This window comes from Epinephelus lanceolatus, chromosome 21 (assembly GCF_041903045.1).
Source record: "Epinephelus lanceolatus isolate andai-2023 chromosome 21, ASM4190304v1, whole genome shotgun sequence".
Classification (NCBI taxonomy): domain Eukaryota; kingdom Metazoa; phylum Chordata; class Actinopteri; order Perciformes; family Serranidae; genus Epinephelus; species Epinephelus lanceolatus.
Genome location: NC_135754.1, coordinates 28,347,029 through 28,359,251, shown reverse-complemented (window position 1 = coordinate 28,359,251; position 12,223 = coordinate 28,347,029). Strand labels below are relative to the sequence as shown.

Genomic DNA, 12,223 nt, shown 5'->3' with positions numbered 1-12,223 from the left:
TGTAGTGAAGACAGAAAATTTTGGGACATTCATTCATCAGGAGGTCCTTTACAAAATTGTCTGCGTGGCCCAAATCTAAAAAGGCTGTTAGTGATTAACCTGCAGAAAACAAACTCAAAATCAACAATTCATCAATGATTGATCACCCAGCTGACAAATGGAGACTGTGTGTGTGTGTGAGAGAGAGAGAGAGAGAGAGAGAGAAGAAGAAGAGAGACGGGTGCTTGTGGTATCAGGTTTTTGCAGAGCTCAACACTATTTCACCCAGGATCGGATCGGTGTGTGTGCGTGTGTCTCCGTGTGTATGTGTGTCTTCCGTCCCGTGAAGCGTTTATAGTGCCGCACCCTGTCCTCTGTGCGTAAAACCTCCCACGTACATCATCATCACACACCACGCTTCATTCTTCCAGCAGCTCGGGACGAGCGGAGGGTAGCGGCTCACCTCGCGGACAGGTTGGACTCAGAGATGGGAGCGGAGCGGCGCCTTTTCTCGCTATGACACGGACACACCGGGCGGGAAGGATGGCTCTAACCAGCCGGGAAATGTTGTGCTTGATCGGAACCGCCTGCCTCTGGCTGCCGTTGTTGGCGGAGGTACGTAGACTACTCCTGTCCGATGATGGTGATGGTGATGATGATGATGGGGTTGATTTTGCAATGTGGCCTGATTTTTTTTTTTTTTTTTATATATCCATTTTTTCTTCTGTCCCGTGACAGTCACGCTTTGATGACCTGAGCTGCATGTCAGAAAAACATCCTTAATTAGGTCATAATTAACATTACATTGATAAGGCTTTACTAGAATGCAATGCAACCAATCTTTAAGGACTGACCCGTGTGTGTTTTCTTGCTGATTTATTCAGGGTGCATTTCCACCAAAGCAGGTGCAGGTCGGGACGTTGAAAGAGCGCCAAACACCTCTAATCTGCCCTTTAGCCAATTAATGGCGCAATCAAAGCGCATTGTACAATTAAGCGGGCGCACGGGCGCGCGCGCGTTCGCAGTGTCATGCATGGTCTCAATCACAGCTCCTGCACCCTCCTCCCCCACCCTCCTCCTCCAGCCCCCTCGGCGGGATATCATGAGAGGAACCATCGGCGGCTCCTCTGCCCCCGCGGTGAGGTGGGAATGAACCCTGCACGCGCTGTTGAAGCTTGTCACAGCACATCGGTCAGCTCAGACATGTTGGAGCAGGTGGTGCTGTCAGGTGTGGGTCAGTCAGAGCACCCTGAGCCTTAGCTGGAAGTCAGCTTTATAGGACAAGATTGGTTAAAGTTCTAATTTCTTATTCATGTGGCAAAACAGTTAATGAATGCTAAATCAATCCATTAATCATTAGATTAATTCATTCTTTTTTTTTCTCCTTCTGGTATGTTGTACTACAGTAGGTGTGTGTGGTGCTAATGTGTAGCATATGAGCTGTGCAGCCTGTGTAGAAGTCATTAGTGGAGTAGAGTGGTGTGCAGGATTTAATTAGACCCGCGAACACTGGAAGCAGTCGTGCATGTAGCACAAATAGCACACTGCAGATGAGTTTTAGCTTTTTTTCTCCTTCTTTTTCATTTCAACTTCATTAGGCAAATCTTTTCATCAGGAGAATTCTGAACGCAGGATGAGGCTACATAACATCGTAACAAAACATCAGACGTGTACACAAGTAAACAGAAAGGAATCAAAGTGTGGAAATCAACCTATACCCAGCAGTTCTCAGAAAACTCTGCTTTTCTCTGAATCACCCCCAACAGTACTTCATTTTCATAGAGCAAAAGTCTTAAGATAGCTTCATGTTGAAACGTTAAGCTGTAGTTGTAGGATTAAGTTCCCAACATGGGTGGATATACCTTAAGAGAGTCCTGGGGTCCCACTCAGGGCCCTGTGTCCCAGTGCACTGTGTGCAAGTAGAACATCAAAATAAAGTGGCATAAATACTGTAGTCACAAACTAACAAGTTCCCCAAATTAAAGTAGAAAATATTTTGTTTGTTGGTGTCCTAACCAACTAATCACCATTAAAGAAGTATTTCATCGCTGGAAATGGTCGTTTTATAAAATGGGGCTGTCTATGCAGTAGAAGGACGCAGCTACTAACAGAGAAAGATGGCTTGCTCAAGAGGTAGAAAGAGCCCGGTCTCACTCAGAGGTCGTTGAAATCTGGCGCTTGGGCAGTGACTTACGGTGTCAGAAACAAACGAAAAAAGGCGCCCTTAATGTCAGCATGATATGCAGCTAATTGCTGTTATAGTTTCACAGTGCCCGGCAGTGTCAGGGGGAAATGCGGCGGGACAAGGATGAAAGTTAAGGCGGTGAAAGTCCAACTGGGGCAGGCAGGAGATGTGGTGGATGGGTCCAACAAACACCAACTTTTGCCCGAGAGAGAGTGGTGTTCGCGTCCTGTAAGACTCTAAAGCAAAACCCTGTTTTTTTCCCTAAACCCAACCACATGTGTTTGTTGTTGAAGGAAAAAAAATGGCATTTCCCAGTGTTGTACTGACGTAGTGCGTTTATTTTGAAAGAGACTGTATGTAAATGTAAGATTTCCTGTGAAAACAGAAGTGTATGTTGAAAGAAGACAATGCATGTAATGGGCAGAACTTGACACGGTGTTCCAGAACGTCAACATCCAACGCACCCAGGGTACCTTGCATGTTGTATGTGTACGTGGGAAGTCCATGACCAAACGACAATATGTGACGAGGTCGCAGTATGTGTTGGTAGGAAACCTACAGCTACCAATTAACGCTCATGCTCTTGGGTGATGCAATACGAGCTAAGCTGTTTTGACACAGGAAACAGTTTAGCCGGCGACTGGTAACAAAAGACGTCAAATTACAGTAAAGCAGTAAGCTAAAATACGTTCCTGAAAACAATTTAGATGATAATAAGGTAACGCAGTAACAGAATCTTGGTTCCTATTTTATTAGCACTGCTTAGTTTTGATTTCAGTATTTCCCGCCTCCGTTTTTTACAAAGCAGAAAACAGTATCGTGTAACAGCCAAACAGTACACTAAAATAGTTTTTGAAGACATTTTAGGCAAGAAATGGCCAATAAGAGTAACAGAATTTTGGCTTACATTTGATTAGCATTGCCTATTTTTACTGTTTGACCGGGGTTTGGACTGAGTTTTAGAGCAGTAATTCCCACCTGGTGGGTCGTGGTCCAAAAGTCGGTCGTGGGTCCTTTCTGAGTGGACCACAAGTGACTCGCAAACATGTCAAGTTTATAAAAAACCCTCTTTATTTTTTAGTACAGTGAATTTCTGGCAGAGATCTTTTATCTTGAAGTCCATTTCCTGCTGTAGAGTGAGTGACTAACAGACAGCAACTCGACGACATGGTCAAACCCAAGTATTAAACTGTGTGGACCTTGAACTCATGACTAAAAAGAAATGTGGACCTCATGGCTGGACCAGTTGGGAACCACTGTTTTAGAGAGAAGGAGGGGTGGGTCTCTCTCTTGATCCACTTCTGTACTCTTTGTGTTCGTGGTGGCAGGCATACAGAAATGCAGACGTATAATCTGTAGTTTGAACAACAGCCCTAGAGCCAGTGAAAATCTGCAGGATGATGCGTTATACATTTGAGCTGAGAGATGTGGTCAGTGGTACGATGGAGGGTAGTTTACTACAGTTCATCTCTATCGGTAAGGTATTGGGTTGGTTACATGAACATGAAGATTATGGTTTGGGTTAAAATAAGTACTTCAGTACGTTTACATGACATAAGAGAAAATCAATTTATTGCCTTAGTCCGACTAAAACCAGACTTTTAAAATACATGTTAACATTAAATCGTACCAAATCGAATATCTCAAAGCCGGACTAAGACGATAATTTGATTGGGAGTCAAATTCCTCCTGCATGTATACAGTCAGTTGGGCCCACAGCTGCCCTGGGCTTTGACCCAGAAGTCAAAAAGCATTACATGCCTAACAGATGAAGAAGCTATAACCATAGCTGGACCTAACTGTGCATGTAAACGTACTGATTGTTACAATAGTAAACATGTGGTTAAGGTTAGGAAAAGATTGTGATCATACTCTACAAGAAAAAAGGGTTCACTCTCTGTAGAGAACGGTAAATGAACAGCTGTCTCCGACGATACAGTCTGATGTTATGTTGAGCCATCCATCTACCTCGACCTCCTCCCTATGTAGACTTTGTCTCTTCTTCTTCTTTTGTTCCTGTCATAATTGCTGCAGCCACCAAAGGGTTTTTTCTCACTTCAATATGAACATATGTTGTCGTTTAAACTTCCTGTAAAGACTGAGGGCACAGTCACACAGGAGCGAATGCATGTGAGTGACTGTTGCCTTCTGAGGTGATATTCATGCTGAATGTCGACAGTGGCGGGTGTGACTCCCACAGAAAACCAGCTTGCTAGCTAATGTTAGCCAGCTTCCTAATGAATTCCATTAAATGTATTAGTATTAGTACCTTTTCCATTATCTTGTGTTCCATGCTTGTGTCCCAACTCACTGTCAGCCAGGCAGCATCTTTCATGTGGGGCAGTTTGTGTAGTTCATAGCCAGTATCACACAATTTTGGCTTTTAGACAAGGCAACAATCAGTGTTTCCTCCTTCCAGTTATGTTTCCTTCCTTTCTGTTAGAGGTCACCAAAGTTGCACTTCACATGATGTGAAAATGCGGATTTCCTTTTCCATCAGAAGTAAACGTTTTATTTGCCCCTTCGCTTGCATTGAATGGAAGTAAACGGGAGGTGAATATTCACCAATATTAATTTCACACGTGTGACTGTGGCAGCATGCTGTCATTCTTTGTGCCCACCAGCGTATAACACCTACTGTATCTGCTGTAAGCATTTGTCTAGATGCAAATTCACCAACCGTGTCTCCATTAAATACACATTAAATACATCTAACATCAACATAAGAAGAAAATGTTAATTAACAAACCTACCAAGTCTCAAAAGACACATGCACTAGGGGTGTGCCATATTATATTGTTCACGATAATACCAGTATAATTCTTCATATGATATGAAAAATTCGTATCGGGATACTCGTGATATTTCAGCAACATAAAGCATGGCTGAAAGTGAAATTATTACCGACACCACAGTGGTTCCAGAAAGAGGAGCAGCTTCAGTAGTGTGGAATAAACTGTGGCGTCCTGAATGTTTCATGAACAGCCCCGGACTTCTCAGACTCTTTTAGTGACTTACCGCTCAGAGGGAACTCAATCAGCGGCTCCTCTGGCAGCAGCACAGCGTCTCTCCCTCTCCTCTCTCGCAGTGCGCACACAGGAGTCGCTGTCGTCAAGTGATTTTGTCATAAACCTGGGAGCTGTTTAAACGTGTAATTTGTGTTAGATTTACTGTACTGACATTCAACCGAAACGTCCACCTCCTCCAAACCTTGACCAAAGTGCTTTTGTGGCCTAAACCTAACTCTAGGTGAGAGTCAGGATGTAAACCTCTGGTCTCTTGTGTCAAAGACCTGTACTGTGTTCTTTATGTAGCACTTCCTAAACTAGGAAAAAGAAAACACTGCTGGGGAACATAACAAAGCAAAAATGCCAAATAAGAAACTGGTTCCAGTCTCTAAAGTGAGGACTTTGGCCAGTTTTCTTGTATTTTTGGGTTTTGTTCTGTTGGTCAGACAAAATCAGCGGGTTGAAAATGTTAAATCGGGCTTAACAAAATAGTGATGGACATTTTTCATTTATTTTCTGGCATTTTATAAACCAGTTGACAAAATACTCATTAGTTGCTGCCCTACTGTCACACTAGCTGTGTTGCATCAACCAGTTTTATATAAGCCTACTTTGCCCAAGTATAAAACTCTCCACAAAAGAGATGAGGGAGAAGTGGATGGTGCAAGTATGTTTGTTTTAAACTATTGTAATTGGTCACTTTGTCACAAAGCTCTTTACCGATTTCGGGATGACACATGAATGAATTCTGCTGTCCCACTTTCTGGCGTGACCAGGCACAGAACGTGTTTTATATGTTGTGAAGCTTACATGTAATGATAGATCCTCAACTTAAAGCACTTCAACTGTCATAAACTGGGCGTTTACAAGTTTGGAGCTCTTTGGGGTTAAATCCGTTGGGCGTGGTGCCCAAATTTTAGAAGTAGAAAAGCAACTGAAGACAAACAAACATAAAACCGTACCAGCAGCAGTCAGCCAGGTACCACAGTTTTTATCACTTAGGACTAAAAGCTTTGGAGCCCTGCAGTAATGTGTTTTCACCTAGTGCAGAAATGGACTTGCTCCTGTATTTGCTCCAGTCTATCTGTACAGTCCCAGCTCTGTTGTGTGTGTGTGTGTTTGGTGTGTGTGTGTTTGCATGGGCAAGCACTGGACGCAGCTGTGAGAGCGTCATAACTGATTAGCTCTGTAATCGAGCCGTGTGATTGATATATGAATGGAGATATCAGCACCCATGTTCACGACCACAGGTCACCTGTTCCTGCTGTAATATCATTAGGCTGAGCGGAGACTCCTGGGAGGCGCCTGGATGTGTGTTTTGTGTGTGCATGTGTGTGTGTGTGTGTGTGTGTGTTATGGGTTGTGCGTTGTCGTAGAGAGACAACGGGAGAGCAGAGCTCACCTATGTGAAGGTGAAATGTGTTGTATTTCACTGCACTACAGTTATTTCACAGCGGCAGCACAGTGTGTGTGTGTGTGTGTGTGTGTGTGTGTCCTCTCTCTACTGCAAGGTGCCCCGCTGTGTAGAGGTGTGACCTGATTTCTGAAAATGAAACAGACACTCCTCTGTCAGATATCATCTGATGCTGTCTGGTACTATTAGAGTTTGTGTGTGTGTGTGTGTGTGTGTGTGTGTGTGTGTGTGTGTTTACACTGTATGCTACGCTCTCACACTTAGGTGTCTTAAACTCGTTTTCCTTTGGTTATCCCTGCCCTTAATGAATAAACTTGTGAGTAAATTGTGAAAACGCGCCTGAGTTTACAGCTTCTTCTTTACCCTCTGGTTTCTGGCTTTGACCTGAGATTATTTCATCTTTAAGAATACGGAGAAACACCTTCACCAAGGCTGAAGCAGATTCCTGTTACAGAAAACAGTGTGAAATTATTACTGTACTGTTTCAACAAGAATGAGTCAGATCCTTCTTTTAAGGACCATTTGAATTCCTGGCCCGTGTACAGACAACCTCCAAATTTGTGCATGTTTCATCTATATTTGGATGCAGTTACATAATGTCTTCAAGGAGACTGTCCTCACCTGAAAACAACAGCACTGGTCATTTTCACTTAAAATAATAGGCTGTATGACTGTATTGTTTAGATGAATAAAGGTGGAAGTAGTGGGATGTTGTTGCTGTCAAACCTTTTAGAGAGGAGGTCAGTCTGGATGGATGGGTATATAAACTGTCTGACTGACTGACTGACTTTTGTGCCGTCCCCATTTTTGGTCCCCTCTCTGTTGGGGTACCTAGCACACAGATCTGGTACTAAAAGGTGGAGCTGTGAACACTGCAGTCTGTTGATTGGTCAGTAGAGGACGGTCACTCTGCTCAGGGCTGAGTTGTGGCTGGTTTTGAGGCTCATGTAACCACTGTTCATACTGTGGAGAGTTTTATTAGTAAACTGTAACTATAAAATGAAAGGATGTTTTGCTGCCTCTCACAGCAGCTGGAGTCTGAGAAAAAATAACTTAATTCACTGGGCCGACTGCTGGTGACTTTTAAGGTGGAACGATAACTTGTAATGTTACTCAATGCATGAGGTGACGACATGAATCCATCAACACACCTTAAATTTCACTGTGACAACTTTGACCATCACTTTAGTTTTTATATGACATACACTTTTAGTAATGAGTGGATCCTAAAGTGTTCATATATTAATTTTGACCAGGATATGTGAACTGCATATATTCTAATTCTCACTCAGAGAAAAAAAAAAGCATCGTAGTTGTTCCTGTGGGCTCCAGCAACACTAAACCCCTGAGCTTGCCTGAGAAGGACTAAATGCACAAACCTGCTATTTTTAAATATCCCATGGAGAGAGACTCTCACTGCAGCCTGTTTTATTTTGTTCTGAAAATGTTGGCGTGCAGCCTCGTTCTGTGGACGATAAACGAGGTGCAGACTTCCATCTGTGTCACCGGTAATGAGGAAATACAGTGAGTGCTGGACGGAGCAGTGAGTGACAACAACCCCGCCCACATTTAAGAGTACTGTTTGTGGTGGAAACACTAGGGTCTAGGTACCATGTCTGAAGGGTTACTGTTGGTTCCAAAGGTACCATACTGAAAGTGTTTGGTGGAAACGGGGCTTTTTTTTGTTGCTTTTTTTTTACTGCAAGTTAGAAGATACCTCTTTCGTGTCTGTACGTTAAATATGAAGCTACATCCAGCAGACGATTAGCGTAGCTTAGCGTAAAGAGTGGAAGCAGAGGGAAAGAGCTAGCCTGGCTCTGTCCAAAAGTACCAAATCTGACCATAAGCACCTATATGGCTCACTAATTTAACATGTTATGTCTCGGTTTGTTGATCTGTCCAAAAATTGCGCAACAACAAAGTGAATGGTGAAAAAGAAAGTGAATATCTGTTTTTCCCAAAATGGCAAACTATTCATTTAAGTGTGTTGTGAATATGGAGAGAAATTAGTCCCAATAGCAGTGACAAATCGAGTTTCGTGATCCAGATAAAAAAAAAAAAATTAAAAAAAGATTTACAAATGTGTGTGACAATATCTGATGTGGAGTGGAGGATTTGTGATCACAATACGTCAATTAGAAATCATGTATATTTCAAAGAGCTTGTTTTTATTTGTGCATCATGAAATACATTTGTCACTGATATTGAGACTTATTTCTCTCCACTCACAGTATAAATAACTTCATGTCCCTAGACCCAGTGCCTAATTTTTCCATCAGGTTTCTGAGATAATCTGCTAATTAACAGATGAAAGGAGCAGTAAACATAACCTCTGCAGTCTCTGGTGTTGTTGGTCTGCTCTGGTATCAGTAATAACGTGTGGTATACTGAGATATTTTCAGATGAAATTCTGGTCTTCTGTCTAACTGGCTGCCTCTGTCTTCCCGTCTGCAGGTGGTGGCTGAGGACAGTTACTTAAACGAGGTGCAGAACTCAGGTGAGTGGGAGGTGATACTCCCAACACATCACCCTCATCCTGTCCGTACTCTCAGCTATAAATCAAAACGTCCCTCCATCCGGCCTCCCCTCCTACACCATCTCTTCCCTTCTTCTCCATCTGTGTTTTTCCCTCCAGTTTAACCCACATTCTGACTCATGAAACCCCCTCTGTTGACGCCTCTTCTCCTCTCTCTTCTATCCACCCGCCACAACCCTGCTCCCACATTAAATCTTACCTCTCCTCTTCCCTCCGGCCTGCACCCCTCTGCATTTAATTCCCCTCCTTTCTCTCCTTTCTCTACATCCCTGGGAGGAGCGGAGGCCATGTTGGGGGGTGGGGCGAGGAACTCCTCCTTCTCAGGCTCATTTCCAGCGCTGAAATATCTGTGCCTTCACCGCTGTGTGTTGCAATGGCATGCAATTATAAACACACCTCTCACCTATCTGCAAAAACCAGCTTAACTAGCTCGATCATGTGGAAACCACCTCGAGGCTCTCCGAAGGAGAGTACAAGAATTCAGCAAATGTTGCACAAGATGCTTGTCTGTTCCCTCCGGCTCTCCTTTGTTGCACAAATTTGTATCAGGAACCAGGTTAAACAATGAAAAAGAGATATTCCATATTTATTATAAAGTGTGTGTTTTGTGTAGAAGATGCTGTTTCCACACATTGCCCACCTCCCATACAGCAAGCCTCCGAGTGTGAACCGTGTCAAATACTCATTGTGGCTGGGAAATGGATTATGGGTAGCAGGGAGACTGAGTGTTCCCATGGCGATGGGCAGAGTACCGTTGTCGTGGCAATGAGGAGGGTGTTAGCAGCGAGTGTGTGTGTGTGTGTGTGTGTGTGTGTGTGTGAATGCTGAGGGTGTTGAGATGAATTAAAGAACATGAATGAGGCATACACGACAAGGGAGGAGGTGAAATTTAAAAGTGAAGAGAGGAGAATTTAAAGATGCAGAGTCATAATACCATCAAAACAAAAAGACATTTTAAGACGCCCTGTTTTCATTGATGATGGAAATGATGAAAATGTTGCCTGGTTTAGTTATGTAATGCTTTTTTTCTTTATTAAAATTTAATCAAGCTGGCTGTTAACGTTTTATGACAGATCATATACAGCTTTAAACATATTTTAATTGCAGTGACAAGGCATACATTTTCTGTTACCATAAAAACAAAATCAGCCTAAGAACCTACATGTCTGCTCATGTAGAAGAATCGTGGAGGTTTAACCACCTTTTAAGGCTGTTAATTAAGGTGCAAGTGAAAACAGCTATTTCATACACTGCTCAGTCTTGAGATGTTGGACTATTTTGTCTTCTTTTAGAGTGGTGGAAGGAAAATGTCCAAAATAAACATTTAGGTGGTTAATTGAACTCTGATTTCTGTTCTGGAAATGTATGAAAAAACTGCATATTTAGTTAGATGATGCATTACTTGCATATTTAAACATACATTTTTTGAAAACTTGTAACACAAAAAGAAATGTTCTTAATGTAGATAACCAACTAGGCAAGTTTCATGGTGATTTCTATTTGTTCTCATTTTACCCCATTCACTTGTAGTGTCTTTCTTTTGTCTAAAAATGTATGAAATTTGACAATACACATCTGTAAAGGCTGTTTTCTCATACACACTGAACCAGAAATCTTAACTTCATTAGCACTTACAAACACCAAACTTTCACCAAAACTGAAGGTTTTTAAAGAGGGGGTTTGTTCATATGTCACTCATAGGCTGATTTATAAAACATTTTGTTCCTGAAAAAATGACGAAAATGTTTTTTTATGGCTGTTGACTGTATTTTCTGATTTATCGAAAAAATAGTACAAAAATAGTATTCAAAATTCCCTCTGTAAAACAATTGAACATTTTAACAAAATTAAACAAGTGTTTAAAGTCCTGAAAATCTGTGCATATTTTATTGCATACTTCGTTATTTGCATATTTAAACAAAACTTTTACCCCTAGTCTTTATACCTAAAAGGGAAAAAGTATTTTTTTACAATGGGGAATCACACAGATATTGCCATTGTCCCCTGAGCAAAACAAATTCTAAAGATATAGATTTGTTGTAAAACATCTTACCCATAAACAACTCATATTTTTTCCTCTTTGAAATAATTATTACGAAGTGTTTTCTGCAACCAAAACAAACATTAACAACACCACCTCACTTAATCAAATAGTTTAATCTGCACACCTTAGATTTCTATTGATTTCTGTTGTGTATTTTTGACAACATTTTTAATTGCAGTTCATGATGTTGATGGTTGACCATTAATCAATTAAGCGCAGGGAATATTTTTGAAGATTAAGTTATAGGTTAATTTTGCTATTCTTCAGTTTACTGCCCTGTGCACTACCTGGATTTAGTGGGAGGCACACAGCTGGCTAGCCTCACTGACATGCAGAAACATAGTGCCCACTGCCCCCCCTCCGGTCTCCACTGGTTAGCTAGCACTTTGCACTGCGCACCAGCCGGGATAGGGTAGGTGCTGGCTAGCAGCACTAGTCATTCGGCTATTACCTCTAGTAACACTGTCTGAACCCAACAATTAAACCCCTTTAGCACCGTTAACTTCATTGTTAGCTCTGTTAGCACTGTTGGCAGTAGTTAACAAAGCTAAAGAGGTCTTGTGGCTCAAAATGAAACTGCTTACACACTGGGTGTACCTGGGGGGAGCTCGAAAGGTGACCACTATGTTTCTGCAGCAATGTCTGCCCACCACTTGGTCGCCGTTACCAGCAGCAATCCCGAATCTGTGGCGCTGCTAGCTAGCATCAACTAGACACGGCTGGTGTGAGCAGCTGAGGCTAACGTTAGCTCACCAGTGGAAACCGGAGGGTGTGCAGTGGGCGCTCTGTCCTCTAAATGGACAGTGCTTTGAAATTAGGGATGCACCGAAATGAAAATTTGTGGCCGAAGCCGAAGCTGAATAAAATTAAACGCTTGGCCGAATACTGAATACCGTTGTTTAGTTTTTCATTAGTTTTTGCAGATGAACCCCCTCCAGATTAGTGTTGTCACGGTACCAAAATTGGGACCCACAGTACGATACCAGTGAAAATATCACGGTTCTGAGTAGTATCACGATACCACAGCGAAAAAGAGGCAGATGTGCCTTTTGTCATT

The 12,223-nt window shown here is 42.3% G+C and overlaps 1 protein-coding gene across 1 annotated transcript in view; it reads left to right on the top strand.

The window, feature by feature from the left end:
* The first annotated feature begins 235 nt into the window (after positions 1–235).
* The window catches only part of LOC117246983 (neurotrypsin-like), a 48,823-nt gene continuing 36,835 nt past the window's right edge, over positions 236–12,223 (top strand). Inside the window, exons 1-2 of the mRNA XM_033611047.2 lie at positions 236–594; positions 9,041–9,083. Of these exons, the coding sequence (XP_033466938.2) occupies positions 496–594; positions 9,041–9,083 (142 nt within the window). The 5' untranslated portion in view covers positions 236–495. The remainder of the gene's footprint in view (positions 595–9,040; positions 9,084–12,223) is intronic.